This window comes from Gorilla gorilla, chromosome 14 (genome assembly GCF_029281585.2).
Source record: "Gorilla gorilla gorilla isolate KB3781 chromosome 14, NHGRI_mGorGor1-v2.1_pri, whole genome shotgun sequence".
NCBI lineage: Eukaryota > Metazoa > Chordata > Mammalia > Primates > Hominidae > Gorilla > Gorilla gorilla.
Genome location: NC_073238.2, coordinates 59,392,558 through 59,410,502, shown reverse-complemented (window position 1 = coordinate 59,410,502; position 17,945 = coordinate 59,392,558). Strand labels below are relative to the sequence as shown.

General features: G+C 44.0%; 1 protein-coding gene across 1 annotated transcript in view; it reads right to left on the bottom strand.

Annotated features, from left to right (window-relative positions):
- The window catches only part of GTF2F2 (general transcription factor IIF subunit 2), a 166,650-nt gene extending 152,992 nt beyond the window's left edge, over positions 1 to 13,658 (bottom strand). Inside the window, exon 1 of the mRNA XM_004054462.5 lies at positions 12,627 to 13,658. Within this exon, the coding sequence (XP_004054510.1) occupies positions 12,627 to 12,692 (66 nt within the window). The 5' untranslated portion in view covers positions 12,693 to 13,658. The remainder of the gene's footprint in view (positions 1 to 12,626) is intronic.
- Positions 13,659 to 17,945: the final 4,287 nt, after the last annotated feature.

Here is a 17,945-nt window from a genome sequence, read left to right as displayed (position 1 = left end):
GACCACTAGTCAAATAAATTGCAGTACCTTGGTACAGCAAAAATTCAGGAATAGAAGGGTGAAAAGAAGCCCCTGATGGTATTTGTTCAATTATGTATGCACTCTTCACATTAAAAGTTACTGAACACGGCTGGGCGCGGTGGCTCACGCCTGTAATCCCAGCACTTTGGAAGGCCGAGGCGGGCAGATCACGAGGTCATGAGTTCAAGACCAGCCTGACCAACATGGTGAAACCCCACCTCTACTAAGAATACAAAAATTAGCCGGGCATGGTCGTGCGTGCCTGTAATCCCAGCTACTCAGGAGGCTGAGGCAGGAGACTTGCTTGAACCTGGGAGGCGGAGGTTGCAGTGAGCCAAGATTGTGCCAGAGCAATACTCCGTCTCGAAAAAATAAATAAAGTTACTGAACAACTACTAAATATTATGGGTTCACGGGGTGTGGTGGCTTGCTCCTGTAATCCCAGCACTTTGGGAGGCCAAGGCGGGCAGATCACTTGAGGTCAGGAGTTCTAGACCAGCCTGGCCATCATGGCGGAATCCCGTCTCTACTAAAAATACAAAAATTAGCTGGGCGCAGTGGCACATGCCTGTGGTCCCAGCTACTTGGAAGACTAAGGCACGAGAATTGCTTGAACCCAGGAGGTGAAGGTTGCAGTGAGCTGAGATTATACCACTGCACTCCAGCCTGGGTGACAGAGAGAGACTCTTGTGTCCAAAAAAAAAAGTTAGACAATATACTAGAGTCCAGTCAGGTACCATGCTAAACATCCATTATCCTGTTTCATCCTTCCAATCACCCTGCAAAATCACATTCTCCTCATCCTACAGATGAGAAAACTGAGGTTCAGAGGGTTGAAATAACTCAGGAAGCCAGGATCAGATTCAAGACTCAACTCCAGACTGGTCTTCTGCTCTCTTCACTAGACCATACTACCTCTCACAAGGGTATACATGCTAAAGAAGAGTATGTAATAGATCTAAGGGAAAGAGGATTTTGAAGATTCCATATCTCAACAAAACTTCCACTACACTGTACTCCATTCATCCAAACAAGCTTAGAGGATTTGGCAAACTCCTTATGATGACTGTATCTACCCATTCGGTCTCCTTTAATTACAGGTGATAGAAAACCCACTTAAAGAGGATTTCATGTGCCAAATAACAAAAAATTCCAGAGGTAGCTTTAAAGTGGCTTCATTAAGGGCTCAAATGATGCCCTCAGGACTCTTTCACTATTTCTTATCTATCCCTCCCCCATGTTAACTCAGTTATTTGGCAGACCCCCACCTCAGGCAGCAAGATGGCAGAGGCAGCTCCTGAAGAGCATAAGTCTTCTTCCCAGAAGTCCCTAGCGAAAATTTGTCTTTCATGAAGCTGACAAGGGTGTGTGCCCTTTCTTGGACCTATCACTGTGCCCAGAGATGAGATACTTCACTGGCCAGCCTGAGTCAATGACATCTTTGTGGAAGGGTAGTCAATACCATTAAAATCACACAGATTGAAAAGGGGAAACAGTGGTTTCCACAAGCACAATCAAGATTCTGCAACAATGTCAAAGTAAATGGATACTGGTTAAAGAAGCAAATGTCCACAACATTATCTGCTGGATATCCTATGAACTTCTCATTCTCAACAACAGTATCCCCTTCATAATCTGTATTTCAAGCAACCATCCTAAGCACCATCTTCTAAATTCCTAGCTCTCTCCTTAGTACTTTTGTGGCGGAATCAGGAGGACCAGAGAGAGACCATGGGGTGTATACAGGAGGATATCTTTAATGAGTGCACTCAGACCCAGCAGACTTAACATCCAAAGACTGGGCCCAGAACAAAGACAGCACTTGACTTTTATACACACTTTAAAAAGGGGTGGGCTAGCTTGAAGCAGGCTTACAGCGGCACAAATGCAGGGATACAGAGGCAGGACAAAGACAGTTAATCAAATTGTAACAGGTTCATAACTCAGGATTACACATGACCATTGCCATCCAGCCCAGATGTCCATTATCTAGGTTTGCCTAGTGCCTAGCATGGCTTATTCCACGGCCTTCACTATGGCGCCCAGGTGGCCTGCTCAGATGGTTTATGACCACTCCACTACTTAGATAAAACAGAATACTTGAAGTCACCAGTTACAGAGAATGGAATTTATAAACTCATACCATAAAACAAATGAAAATTTGTTTTTCTTCTCCCTATGTTGAGGGAGTGCTAGGAGAGTCTCCAGAGCACATTCCTTTGTGTCCTGGCTTCTTAGATAGATAGCATTATCAAGACCTTCCCTGGGTCTGGCCTGTGCCCGTTGCTGCCTCTGGGACAAGTCAGCCTAATACAGGAAAGCTTATTTCTCTTTTTAATTTTATTTTTCTTTCTTTAATTTCCCACCTCACTTTGACTCCCAACAATTCTTCTAACCCTCAATTCGCTGACTCTAATTAACGTCTTCTCACTGTCCCCCATCTGCTATGTCCTCATTTCTCTCTTTAATGAAACTAGATTCCATGGTCCATCATTATAATCATTCCCTTGCCCCATCTTCCTCTGTCATACTAGCGTGGCAAAACCTTAATCCTGATTAAAGCCAATCTCTACTTCTCTTTATTAATTTATAATTTATCTGTGCTTTTATTTTATTGTGTTATTCCTCTTCTCTGCCACACTTGCACCTGAGCAGCTGAAGGAAAGCTCTTTATCATGCTGGCTGGTCTCACATTAAATACATGGCTACAAACATCAAGTGAGCCCTTAGTGACACCTGGCAACTTAACTACATCTCCCTAGTCAATTCGGTCCCTCACTCCTGATTATTCAAATGTTCTCTTTTCACTTCTCGAACCTAGAACACCTCTTCCTTCCTCCTCCCTCTGTGCTGACCTGACTTCCTCTTCCACCGAGAAAAAGCAAACCATCAAATCTAAACTTCTGCATCTACCACCTAGGCACAATTGGATACTTTTACTTGCTTTACCCTCTTTAAACAATGGATAAACTATGGCCAATCCCTCCACTTGTGCACTGAATTTCTTTCCCTGTTATGTAACCAAGGACATCTTTCCTTCAAGTACACCCTTAGTATCTGTGACTCAGCGCAAAAGTAATGGGACTTCGCTTCTGTAATTAGGTTACGTAAGATTATAACTTCTGTCTTCTCTCATTGCTTTCTCAGTGTGCACACTCTGATTTAGAAATCTGCCATATTGAAGAGGCCGATGTGGCAAAAACAAAACAAACCAAAAAAAAAAAAAAAAAAAACACTAATGACAAGCTTTAGCCAAGAGTCAGCTAGGAACTTGGACTCTTAAGTCCAACAACCCTGGAGGAACTGAATTCTACCAACCACGTAAGCTTGGAAACAATATTTCCCCAGTCAAAACTTCAGATGAGAATCCAACCCTGGCTGATACCTTGACTATCGCCAGTGAGAGACTTTGAAGCAAAGCAGCCAACTAAGCCATGCCAGGAGTCCCAGCTCACAGAAACTGTGAAATAATAAATGCATGTTGTTTTAAACTACTAAGTCCATGGTAATAGGTTATATACCAATAGATAATTAATACATTAAGCAACAAGCACTCTTCTAAATGCTGTAAATATATTAATCATCTACTTCTCACACAATCCTATTAGTGTTTTCATTTTACAGATGAGGAAACTAAGGCACAGGGAGGCTTATAAATTTGCTCAAGAGCATGCACCTTGGAAAGGGCAGACTTAATAATCCTTCCCACCCAGTGTCTGATTTCTCTACCTTTTCTTTCTCTCTCTTTTTTTTTTTCTTCTTGAGACAGGGTCTCATTCTGTCACCCAGGGTGGATTTACAATTTTGGCTCACTGCAACCTCCACTTCCTGGGCTCCAACGATCCTCCCACCTCAGCCTCCCAAGTAGCTGAACTACAGGTGTGCACCACCATGCCCAGCTAAGTTTTGTATTTTTTGTGGAGATGAAGTCTCACCACATTGCCCAGCCTGGTCTCAAACTTCTGGACTCAAGGGATCATCCCACCTCAGACTCCCAAGGTGCTGGCATTACAGGCATGAGCCACCGTGCCTGGTCCTCTGCCTCTCTTTACGGCAAAACTCCTTGAGAGAGTTCTCTATGTCAGCTGTCTACACTTACTCCTCTGCCACTTTGTTTTGAACTTACTCTAGATAGGCTTTCCTCCCTACCACTCCACTGAAACTGATCACAGGGTTATTAGGATCTCCAAATTGCCAAGTCAATGTTTAGTCCCCGTCTCTCATACTTATCAACAATATCTGGAACTAATTATTTCCTATTCCTTCAAATACTTTATTCACTTGGCATCTGAGTAATCACATTCTCTCGATTTCTCCCTCTACTTCTCTGGACTCTCCTTTTTGGTCTCCACATCTAGATTCTCATCTTTCTGGCCCCTTAACTTCAGTGGGCACTGGATTCAGTCCTTGGATCCCCCCTCTTCTCTCTATACTCTTTTTTTTTTTTTTTCTGAGACAGAGTTTCACTCTTGTTGCCCAGGCTGGAGTGCAATGGCGCGATCTCGGCTCACCACAGCCTCTGCCTTCCAGGTTCAAGCGATTCTCCTGCCTCAGCTAATTTTGTATTTTTAGCAGAGACGGGGGTTTCTCCATGTTGGTCAGGCTGGTCTCGAACTCCTGACCTCAGGTGATCCACCCACCTCAGCCTCCCAAAGTGCTGGGATTACAGGCATAGGCCACCGCGTCCGGACCTGTATACTCTCAATCTTAAGTAACTTCATCCAGTCTCGTGGCTTTAAATACCATCTGTATGACAACTCTCAAATTTACAACAAGCTCAGGTTCTCCCCTGAAGTCTCAATTTATATATCCAACTGCCTACTCAAACTCTCCATCTTAATATTCAGTAAGCATTTCAAACTTAAAATCTCCATACTAGAACTAAGTTCTCCCTCATAAACCTTGCTCCTGCTGCAATTTTCCGTATCTTAATAAAAGGCAACTCCATTCTTCCAAGCACTCGGGCTGAAACCTTGGAGTCATCCTGAATATTTTTTTCTTATACCCCAAATCCAATCAACTGATACATCCTGTCAACATCTTCAGATTATATCCAACTCCAGCCTTTTCTCACCAACTCGAGTTACTACCTTAGCCCAAACCACCATCATCTCTTGAATAATTATTGTTTTAACAGCCTCCTGATTTCCTTGCTTCCACTTTTGCCCATGTACAGTTTATTCTCAATAAAGCAGACAGAATGGTCATCTTAAAACCTAAGTCAGATGATACTGTTCTGCTCAAAACATTTCCATTTATTTAACAGACATCTACATAGTGCTTACTATGTTTACCAGACACTTTTCTAAACACTTTACAAATATTACTTCATTTAATCCTTATAACAGCCCTATCATCATTCTATTTTGCAACTGCAGAAACTGAAGCATCAAAAAGCTATTATTTGCCCAAAGTCTCACAATCACTAGCGGTGAAACTAGGATTCTAACCTAAGCAGTCGACTCCATAGTCCACGATTTTAAGTCACCATGCCATGCTGCCTCTCCATGGCTACTAGCTTCCCATCTCACTCAGAAGAAAAATCCTATAATGTCTTAGGTGACCCAGTTCCCTGGATGATCCTATCCCATATCTTCAACTCCTACTCTCCCTCTCACCTTACTCAAACCACACAGACCTGTGAACATTTGCGGTGACGGCCCATCTAAAGACGCATTTGCTGTTATTTCTGTCCGGAACACTCTTCCCATGGGTATCTGCAAGGGCAAGCCCATAAATTCTTTACGTCTCTGCTTAAAGACCATCTTATCAGTGAGGTCCCTTCCTGCCCTATTTGAAATAGCATCACCAGTTACTTTATAGATCCTTGACCTTGTTTTATTTTTCTTCAGAGCACTTATCATCTGCTTTCAATGTATTTGTTTATCGTCTATTCTCCCTCCTCATTAGAACGTTATCTAATTAGAACGTATCTGAATAGGCAGATATTGTAATTTTGTTTACTATCATATCTCTAGCATCCAGAATAGAAGAATAGTTATTATTTTAATGACTGGATATTGAAGAAACACTAATGTAACGGCAATGATGGTCAATACTGGAATATACCTAGGATATATAATGTACTACACTTCATTTCATTCTCAGAGGGAAGTCTCAGTTCAGAGATCCACCTTAAAATAAGGGGGAAGGGCTGGGCATGGTGACTCACGCCTGTAATCCCAGCACTTTGGGAGGCTGAGATGGGTGGATCATTTGAGCACAGGAGTTCGAGACCAGCCTGGGCAACATTGCAAAACCCCAACTCTACAAAAAATACAAAAATTAGCCAGGCATGGTGGTGTGTGCCTGTAGTCTCAGCTACTCGAGAGGCTGAGGTGGGAGGATCACTTAAGCCCAGGGAGGTTGAGGCTGCAGTGAACCATGATCGTGCCACTGCACTCCAGCCTGGGTGACAGTGTAAGACTCTGTCATAAATAAATAGGAAGAGGACAAAATGCAAATAGTAGAGTAGGACATTTTCTAACCTACTACTGTGCCCTAACTGCTATACCCTGAAATGCTCTTAAAGAGAACACAAGAATGTTTGGAAGCTTTGGAACTCTTAAATGAGATCATACTTCTTCAACATATTAACCAGATCAGGATTTTCTGTGATCAAACTACTGGAGACTACAATTTAGGCCTTCAAACAAGAAAGCACTTCAAGGGAAAGTAACTATATATCATACATTAAGGCAAATTTAAGAATCAAATTCAGTACAACAAATTATACCTAATACAAGCAATTGCCAACTTAAAAACATTGTGTCGGGCATGGTGGCTCACACCTATAATCTCAGCACTTTGGGAGGCTGAAGAGGGAGGATCACTTGAGCCAGGAGTTCGAGACCACCCTGGGCAACATACAGGGACCCCATCTCTACAAAAAATTTAAAAATTATCTAGGCATAGTAGTGCACACTTGTGATCCAAGGTACTTGGGAGGTTGAGGCAGAAGGATCGTTTGAGCCCAGGAGTTGGAGGCTACAGTGAGTCATGATCACATGCCACTGCACTCCAGCCTGGGTGACAGAGCGAGACTCTTTCTCAAAAAATAAAATAAAATAAAATAAATTTTATTTTTTTGAGACGGAGTCTCACTGTGTCACCCAGGCTGGAGTGCAATGGCACGATCTTGGCTCACTGCAACCTCCGCCCCCCAGGTGCAAGCGATTCTCCTGCCTCAGCCTCCTGAGTAGTTGGGATTACAGACGCCCGCCACCACGCCCGGCTAATTTTTGTATTTTTAGCAGAGATGGGGTTTCACCATGTTGGTCAGGCTGGTCTCGAACTCCTGACCTCGTGATCCGCCCGCCTCGGCCTCCCAAAGTGCTGCAATTACAGGCGTAAGCCACTGTGCCCGGCCGCAAAAATAATTTTTTAAAAAGGCCAGTGGGGAGGCCGGGCACAGTGGCTCACACCTGTAATCCCAGCACTTTGGGAGGCTGAGGCAGGCGGATCACGAGGTCAGGAGATCAAGACCATCCTAGCTAACATGGTGAAACCCCGTCTCTACTAAAAATACAAAAAATTAGCCGGGCATGGTGGCGGGCACCTGTAGTCTCAGCCGCTCGGGAGGCTGAGGCAGGAGAATGGTGTGAATCCAGGAGGCAGAGCTTGCAGTGAGTCGAGATCGTGCCACTGCACTCCGGCCTGGGTGACAGAGCAAGAACCGTCTCAAAAAAAAAGAAAAAAAAAAAAAAAAAAGGCCAGGGGTGCCAGGCACAGTGGCTCATGCCTGTAATCCTAGCACTTTGGGAGGCTGAGGCGGGCAGATCACAAGGTCAGGAGTTCGAGTCCAGCCTGGCCAACATGGCGAAACCCCGTCTCTACCAAAAATACAAAAATTAGCTGGGCGTGGTGGCCCGCACCTGTAGCCCCAGCTACTCGGGAGGCTGAGGCAGGAGAATCGCCTGAACCTGCAAGGTGGAGGTTGCAGTGAGCCAAGATTGCGCCACTGCACTCTAGCCTGGCAAAAGAGCGACACTCCGTCTCAAAAAAAAAAAAAAAAAAAAAAAACAGGAAGACACAAAGGGGAAAAAAAATTTCTATGGCAAAGCTTTTAGCCTAACAAATTTGAATCACTATTTCCATGCTTAGGCAAGATAATTAACCTCCCTAACCTTAAATTTTATCATCTGAAAAATACAGATAATTAGTACCTACTTTACAGGTTTGCTTTGCAAAATACTCGCTACACAAGAAATGTTAAGTTCCTTTTTCTCCTACTATCTGCAAGGCTTTAGGGTATCACCCATTCTAGTTTCATCTCTCCCTTGTATATAACTTTCTCTTTGGCCACCAACGTCCAAGCGCTTGCCTGTCTGTGAAAAAATGAAAGCTAGCCGGGAACGGTGGCTCACGCCTATAATCCCAGCACTTTGGGAGGCCAAGGTGGGTGGATCACTTGAAATCAGGAGTTCAAGACCACCTTGGCCAACATGGTGAAACCCTGTCTTGGCTGGGCACAGTGGCTCATGCCTGTAATCCCAGCACTTTGGGAGGCCAAGGCAGGCAGATCACGAGGTCAGATGTTCAAGACCATCCTGGCCAACATGGTGAAACCCCATCTCTACTAAAGATACAAAAAATTAGGTGGGTGTGGTGGCGCACACCTGTAATCCCAGCTATTCGGGAGGCTGAGGCAGGAGAATAGCTTGAACCCGGGAGGCAAAGGTTACAGTGCGGTGAGATTGTGCCATTGCACACCAGCCTGGGTGACCAGGTGAGACTCCATCTCAAAAACAAAAACAAACAAACAAAATAAACCCCATCTCTACTAAAAATACAAAAATTAGCCAGGCATGGTGGTCAGGTTGGTCTCCAACTCCCAACCTCAGGTGATCCACCCGCCTTGGCCTCCCAAAGTGCTGCGATTACAGGCGTGAGCCACCATGCCTGGCCGCAAAAATAATTTTTTAAAAAGGCCAGTGGGGAGGCCGGGCGCAGTGGCTCACGCCTGTAATCCCAGCATTTTGGGAGGCAGAGGCAGGTGGATCACGAGGTCAGGAGATCGAGACCATCCTGGCTAACACGGTGAAACCCCGTCTCTACTAAAAATACAAAAAATTAGCCAGGCGTGGTAGCAGGCACCTATAGTCCCAGCTACTCGGGAAGCTGAGGCAGGAGAATCGCTTAAACCCACGAGGTGGAGCTTGCAGTGAGCCAAGATCGCGCCACCTTAGATGCTGGGGCTGGCATTGCCCTCAACAACCACTTTGTCAAGCTCATTTCCTGGTAAGACAATGAATTTGGCTACAGCAACAGGGTGGGGGACCTCATGGTCCACATAGCCTCTAAGGAGTAAGACCCCTGGACCACCAGCCCCAGTGACAGAACAAGAGGAAGAGAGAGACCCTCAATGCTGGGGAGTCCCTGCCATACTCAGTCCCCAACCACACTAAGACTCTCCCCTCCTCACAGCTTCCATGCAGACCCCCTGAAGAGGGAGGGGCCTAGGGAGCCCTGCCTTGTCATGTGCCATCAATAAAGTCCCCTGTGCTCAGCCAAAAAAAAAAAAAAAATCAAAATTCCAGAAATAGTACTTCATTAGGCCAGAACAGTACAGGTCCTGGATATTTTGTTATTTTGGTAAACAATCTACTACTATATTTGTTTTTCCCTAAACACACTATTTATCCCCAGTCCTGCCCGTAGGTTTTGGTTGTCTTTTTTTTTTTTCTTTTTAGATAGGGTTTCACTCTGTAGCCCAGCCTGGAGTACAAGGGGTGTGATCTCAGCTCACTGCAGCCTCAACCTCCTAGGCTCAAGTGATCCTCCCACCTCAGCCTCTCAAGTAGCTGGAACTACAAGCGTACACCACCACGCCCAGCTAACTTTTTATAGTTTTTGTAGATAAAGGGTTTTGCTATATTGCCCAGGCTGGTCTCAAACTCCTGGGCTCAAGCTATTCGCCCACCTCGTCCTCCGAAAGTGCTGGGATTACAGACATCAGCCACTGCACCCGACCTTCCATAAGCTCTTCTTGAAAGCTTCTTTGGAGGTTCTAGCAGGGGAGTACAACCATACATATACCCTTGACTGAAGACCAGTCCTCCTCTATCCGGATGGTCATCCTCTTTGGTCAAGCGTGCAGCTTCGGGAGGGACATACATGGAGCAGTGTGGGAGGAAGGAGACACCCGCCTAGCAAGCCAGATTAGCCAAATCAACCCTAGTGATCAATGGGGTGACAGATGTCCCAGACAGATCACACTAACATCCATTTTTTTTTTTTTTTTTGAGACAGGGTGTCACTCGGTCGCCCAGGCAGGAGTGCATGCAGTGGCACAATCTTGACTCACTGCAACCTCCAAATAGGCTCTTCTTAAACGTCACCTTCTTTATGATGTCTTCCCAGTTCTGGTGAAGCACTAATTTTTTTCCCGCTCAAAACTCTCAGAGATCTTGTATGTATAGTTCTAACTGTATTTACACAGTTCTATACCTGTCTAGTGATGGAATTAAATATGTACAAGATGATCTATAAACCCTGAGATATCCTAGGAAGAAACATTATTTAGCAACAAAGATCAGAACTCAAGGTATTATTTTTAATAGGAAATATTAATGTAAGGAGAAAAAACTTGAAATCAATATGTACTTCAATTCAAATTCTGATTAGATGAGAATGAAGATACACTTTCTAAGCAACATATTACACTTTTTTTTTAATTTATTTATTTTTTTGAGAAGGAATTTTTGCTCTGTTGCCCAGGCTGGAGTGCAACGGAGCAATCTCTGCTCACTGCAACCTCCGTCTCCCGGTTTCAAGCGATTCTGCTGCCTCAGCCTCCCAAGTAGCTGGGACTACAGGCGCACACTACCACGACTGGCTAATTTTTGTATTTTTAGTAGAGATGAGGTTTCACCATATTGGCCAGGCTGGTCTCGAACTCTTGACCTCATGATCCACCCACCTCGGCCTCCCAAAGTGCTGAGATTACAGGCGTGAGCCACCATGCCCAGCCCGATCCTGTGATAATTTTCTAATTGTGACTCTGGTTACCCTCCCCTCTAATTTGTACTGCACACTGCCAAACATTTTTTTTTTTTCCTGAATAAATATCTGGCATCTCTACCTCACTCAAATCCTCCAAAAAGTTCGTTACTTCCTTGTAAACTAAAGTTAGAACATCTCCGTTTCATGATATGACAATCTGAGTATATGGTCCCAATCTTCATCTACACAGATCTTCTGCTCTAGGTTCTCTCTGTTTTCCACAACACGCCATGCTGATTATGTATTTTGAGTCTTGCATTTCTGTTCCATTCCCCATGGTATACACTGTGTCCACCCATCCAAATCCTGTAAGACAAACATTGAGCATTTACCATGCTCCTAGGACAATGGCACCATGTCAAGTCACACCATTTTTTCAAGCTTTTTCCTTCAGTCCGTAAGGGCAATCTCCTCCTTAGTGACTCTCCCCCAAGTAACATGCTGCTGGAGAGAGAAATGCCTATTTAATCCATCCTTTTAAGTCACACTGAGCTTGGAAATAAGTCAAATGAGTGCCACAGACTAAGGCGAGGGCTGAAGAATGAGAGGTCATGCATTTATTCATCATCTGTTTGTTGAGTAATTACCATGCGCCAAACACTATTCTGGGTATGACAGGCAAAGATCCTGTTCTCATGGAATGTAATTTTGTGTGTTGGAAAGACAGAGGTAACCAACTTTGAACATATGAACACAAAATCACTCTACACTGTGAAAAGTGCTTTGAAGAATGTAATACACATCTGTCGTGTTAGCAAATGATCATAAGAATGCTGTTTTAGGAAGGCCGACAAGAAAGACCTCTTAGATTTAATTGACGAGAACTCAGCCATGTGATAAAACAGTTAAAGCATTAAGAAACCAAAAGTCCTTACATTTTAAGTTTCAACGACTTTCAGGATCACATTTTGAATATGCTTAAGTATTATGAAACTCCCCTAGGAGAAAACACTCCCCAATATGAAACAATAAAGCACAAATAGTGCTTACTGTGAGCTAACCAAAATTGCTGTCTTCACATAAAACGTTTATTGACGGCCAGTTTCACGAGACCCAAATGTGCTCTAAAAGAATACTCCAGTCCAATGACCTCTCCTTCTGTGAGTTTGGGGCTCTCTCGCCTCTTTTGAGAGCTTCATTAAGGACCATCAACCTAAGAGAACACTTTTAAGAGTAGGCAGGGACCAGTCCTACTTTCTGGCCGAGAAAACTGTACAGAAAGTAGACATTCAACTACCTCACGCAGGCTCATGGCTAAAACCAGTTTCACCAAGGGAAGATACAAGGAATTCTTCAGTCTGGGATAAAATGCACCGTCCAAATCTGGGGACACCAAGACAAGATTCCAGGAAAGCCGTGAGAAAGAAATCTAGTCCAGGCAGATTCAGAGTAGTAACTGGCTGAAAGACACTTTGCGTCCCTAAACTAATTTCCTCATCTGCAAACAGATACAACAATGACTCCTGCCTCTCAAAATGTGTGAAGCTCTAACGAGATAGCCGTAAAAGAACTTTAAGAGGCGCACGGAGCGGGATAGGCTCAAGTTACTTAAACTATACTTGTGTTAGGAGGAGCGCAAGTGGGAGACTCGCGAACATTACCTTGACTAGCCACACTCCTGTGTTCTGTTTGGCGCCGGTCAAGTCGAGTTCCCCGCGCTCGGCCATGGGTCTGTAGCCGGTGGAGGCGTGCGGGATGCAGCAGCGACCCCAGGAGCCGCAGGGCTGAGGAGCGGGCGTCCGGAGCAAAGGACAAGCCGCGCTGAAAGGCGAAGAGCCGGGGTTCCTGACCTGCCAGAACACTGGGAACCGAGGAAAAGATGAACACGCCGCCAGGAGCCGGGACTGCGCCTGCGCACTGCTACGTCAGTACGGCGCGCTGTTGCAGACAAACTTTCTGTTTCGGAAATTTATTGAGTGGGCGTGGCTGTCTGCGTTGTCTGCATCTGAGGGATTAAAACGTAGGGTGGGATGAGCTAAAACGTTAGCAATGTATTTAAAGACATGGTCAGCATAACTGAAGAAAAAGATTATCAGAACGGAAAAATGGGGTTCAAAGAGACGAAAGGTGTCAGAACATGTCCAACCCTAGCCAAAGAGACAGAGACAATATTTGAAGGAGAGGGTCAGGGTAGTAAATTGGCGTCCCTGGCCAACGTCATTAGCACAAATGGGCACTGGGATCAAACTTAGTAGCCCTCGGTATATTGAAAACATGCCGTTTCTAGACCTGAAAAAAAAAAAAAGCCGTGTTTCAGCTCAGAGGCTACCCGAGCTGTTCTGATTAAGCAAGCGGAGCACCTCAGTTTCCAAAACCCGGAGGTCTGTAACGAAACGAACAAGTAAGAGACAAACCTGATCGTTTCCTCCCCTGCTTAAACAGTTTTCTCTTTCTCTTATTGCCTCTAGAATAAAGTTCAATCCTCCTGCTTCAACTGGGCCCTCTCAATTTCATCTCTTTGCACCTCCCACCATCACTCCGCCATGCACCAAACCACACCAAACCCAGCAGACTTCCCTGAACACGTCAGAATCTTCGTAGGTCATTTCAGAGCCTCTGCACACTGGATTCCCTTCTCTTGGAAGCCCTATTTTACCCCTGCCTTCACTCTCACCCCTGTCGTCTGGTTGGCAAACTCCTACTTATGGTTCAAGACCAATGAAAATGTCACTTCCTATGAGATCTTTTATCAACTTCCCCAGAAGAAATTAGTTTTTCTTCACATCACAGTGTGATAGTTAGCACTCTGCACTATAATATATATGTTTACATATCTGCCTTTGCTTTCCAGACAATGAGCTCCTCCTAGGCGGAAAGAGCTTTATTGAGGTATAATTGACCAATAAAAAATAGTGCTTTATTCATTTTATATCCACAATGTCTAGCACAGTGTTTAACACATTGTCAGGTTTCAGTAGGCTTTGGGTGAAAGAACATTCGCTGAAGAGAAACAGTAAGGTATTGTTAAGAATGGCAAGTAATTTATTGAATCACACATCAGAGCCTTGCACAAAATTGAGGAAATGTTATGTGTGTTCAGCATAGGGCCAGGAAAAGCTGTCAGAACTCTGCGGTTAGCTAGGAAAATTAATAGCAAAGATGGGAGAGACCAGGAGTGTGTTAAAGATGAAAGTTTCAGGCTAGGCTCAGTGGCTCAACCCTGTAACCCTAACTTTGGGAGACTGAAGTGGGAGGATTGTGTGTGCCCAGGAGTTCAAGGCTACAGTAAGTCATGATCGTGCCATGCACTCCAGCCTGGGTGACAGAGCAAGGTCCTGTCTCTAAAAAATAAATACTAAAAACAAAATTTTTTTGGCCAGGCGCAGTGGCTCACACCTGTAATCCCAACACTTTGGGAGACCAAGATGGGAAGATCACTTGAGGCTAGGAGTTCGAGACCAGCCTGGTCAACATAGCGAGAACCCTATCTCTAAAAAAAAAAGAAAAACAAAAAAAAATTTTTTTAGGCAGAAAATGAAGGTTTCTTCTTGTGCAACAACTTGGAAAAGGGCCTTTTTAAAACATATAAAGAGTAAGCAGATTAAGGGAACTGCTCTAAACTTTAATCAAGGAGAAGGAATAAATTGAAATATGAGACCATGGGATAAGAGAAGCAAAGTCTAGAGCACCCCAGGAATGGACTTTAAAGACTGGAATCCTGGCTTTGGTCTCTGGGTCATGGGAGGCCTTAAAATGTGTATGTGGTGTGGGTATGTGTGTATGTGTATGTACACAGAGATTGAGAGAGAAAAAAATGGCTGATGAAAGGGCTAGCGAAGAAAGGAAAAGTGGAGATTTAAAAATGATATATAGAAGAAAGAAAAAAACAACGTATTGAGCACCTCTTCCTCGTACGCTGTTGAACAAAGAGCAAGCTTCTCCTGTCTGTCCTTTTCAAACCCCTTCTAGCTTGAAGAGGGATGTTTACAGAACCCTGATAGAAAAGGAGGGCATGGCCCCTGTGAACCAAATTCACAGATCTACTGTGGAGACCCTTAAGGTGATAGATACTACAGGCAGATCCCTCACCTTCCTAAGGACTCATTATATGCCAGATCCTCAGCTAGTTATTTTCTGTATTATCCCATTTAATCCTTATAACAATTTGCCAGAGTAGGTATTATTTTTCCTGAATATAGCCCTATATGTCATTAAACATATCAACATCCAAGAGCTGAGACCATATCCCAGGATGGGGCTCACAGAGCATAGGATGCAGAGGTCAGTGCCCCAGAGAAGGTAACACCAAAATTTTTTACTCCCTCAGATGATTAACTAGTCAAGTTGTTATCAAAATTTTTAAGGCGCAAATGCAATTCTAGGAAGGAGGGCCCAAGAACTCATTGCTGGCTGCAATTTTTCCAAAAAGTCTGGTAGTGCTTAGGCCAACTTGAAGCTCCATCTTTATCTAGGGCTTAGATTCTAGGTCAGACCTCAAGGCCACCCAACCTTCTTTGCTGCTTTGTTTTTGTTTTTGTTTTTAGACGGAGTCTTGCTCTATCACCCAGGCTGGAATGTGCAATGACATGATCACAGCTCACTACAGCTTGACCTTTCAGGCTCAAGCTATCCTCCCACCTCAGCCTTCCAAGTAGCTGGAACTACAGGTGCACACCATCACACCCAGCTAATTTTTGTATTTTTTGTAGAGACGGGGTTTCACCATGTTGCCCAGGCTGCTCTTGAACTCCTGGGCTCAAGCCGTCCACCCACCTCAGCCTCCCAAAATGCTGGGATTACAGGCATGAGCTACCATGCCCAGCTCCAACCTGCTTAATAGGCAGAACTACATTCTTTTTTGTGTGTCTTCCAGACTAGCTGCAGCAAGAAAAACCCCTAACACCACACCCACCACAAAACATGCTTCAGTCTAGATGAGTGTTCTCAGCCTCTGGTTCCTGTACAAGTTGCATTAGAATTACCTGGGGGAAATGTGTTTTAAAATGAAGACACCTGAGCCCCAATCCAGGCAAACAAAATTAGACTTTCTGGACGTGAGTCTAGAAATTGACACTTTCAGCAAGCTCCCAGAGTGTTTCTTAGGCACACCAAAATCTGAGAATCATTGTTCTAAATGATAGAGTTCTAATCGATAGAATTCTAATCGATATTTTTCTACCAATATAGTTCATTAGAACTGGGCCAGTTTCCAAAGTCTGAGACACGTGAAAAAGTTTACCAGAAAGCCTTACAGCTAGAATTCCCTCATGCCTTGTTAATTCAGAACACCACAATTCTATCAGGTAGCTATTAGAGAATAAGCAGCAAAGCCATTAGGCGAGATGTTACGAGTGAGTTGAGGGAATTAGAATGACTTTAACAGATAGCTGAGTTCACTTTCAGATTTTGTCCTTGTCTATCATACACAGGCCTGATCTCTTCAGGCCAGAGATTTTCTTTGTTCACACTTACTCAGAAACATTCTAGCAAGAGAAAGTATTACCTCCAGGAGAGTTCATATAGTCAAAAAATGCTACCACCAGGTCTTTCTTAATAGACCAGACTCATTACCTATTGGTTACTAACATAAACATTGTCATTCAAAAATTACAAATGAATACAGCATTGTGGTAATTCATTCAATTTCCCTGACATTAGTGATGTAGTAGGTAGATAATTTTGCTTCGTTATGACACCAAGGCTATAAAACGTCTCTGAATTCTCCCTGCCTTTCCCTTCAACCCTAACAGTTCCCTCCTTCATAGAATGCCCAAATTCCTGGGAGATCCCTTGTTTCCCCAGTTACACACGAACAAAAAGAAATACTTCCTAAAATAGTTTCCATATTGTTTAGTATAGAGAGAGAGCATGAGCTTTGGAGTCAAGCTTTTTACTTTTTTTTTTTTTTTTTTTTTTTTTGAGACAGAGTCTTGCTCTATCACCCTGGCTGGAGTGTAGTGGCACTATCTTGGCTCATTGCAACCTCCACCTGCCAGGTTCCAGCAATTCTCATGCCTCAGCCTCTGAAATAGCTGGAACTACAGGCATGCACCACCATGCCCGGCTAACTTGTATTTTTAGTAGGGATGGAATTTTACCATGTTGGCCAGGCTGGTCTCAAACTCCTGACCTCAGGTGATCTGCCCACCTCTGCCTCCCAAAGTACTGGGATTACAGGCGTGAGCCACTGCGCCTGGCCAGTCAAACATATTTCCAAGTGATACCTCTGCTGCGTACCAGCCTAATTATGTTAATCTCTCTGCACCTGTTTCCTTGCTTATATAATGGAATTACTATACTCACTTTGTAGAGTTATTATGTGACTAAACGAGAAAACATATTAAAAGAATTTAGCATTATGATGTGGAAATTATTTTGTAACTGCATTAATTATATTGCAGTTATATATATTGCAATTATATAAATGATTGAAAGGAAACACAAAAGTTTTATTATAGGCAGCAGTATACTGGCAAGTGTTTAACAGCTGGGCTCCCTAAACTCCCCTACCCCCAGGAAAGCCCTGATTTGTAGTGTTTGCCAATTTCCATGGTGCAAGTACTTCTGCAATAGCTGATTTCAAGCTGCCAAGAAGAGATCACTGAAGGCAAATTTGGAAGACAGGCACTGTACATTGTATAGTATATAAACTCTATAGGCCAGGCGCAGTGGCTCACACCTGTAATCCCAGCACTTTGGGAGACCAAGGCGGGTGGATCACTTGAGTCCAGGAGTTTGAGACCAGCCTTGCCAAAATGGAGAAACCCTGTCTCTACTAAAAATACAAAAATTAACTGGGAGTGATAGTACACCCCTGTAATACCAGTTACTCAGGAGGCTGAGACACAAGAATCACTTGAACCCAGAAGGTGGAGGCTGCAGTGAGCCAAGATCATGCCACTGCACCCCAGCCTGGGTGACAGAGCGAGACTAAGTTTCAATAAATAAATAAATAAACTGTATAGTATTGTAATACATTG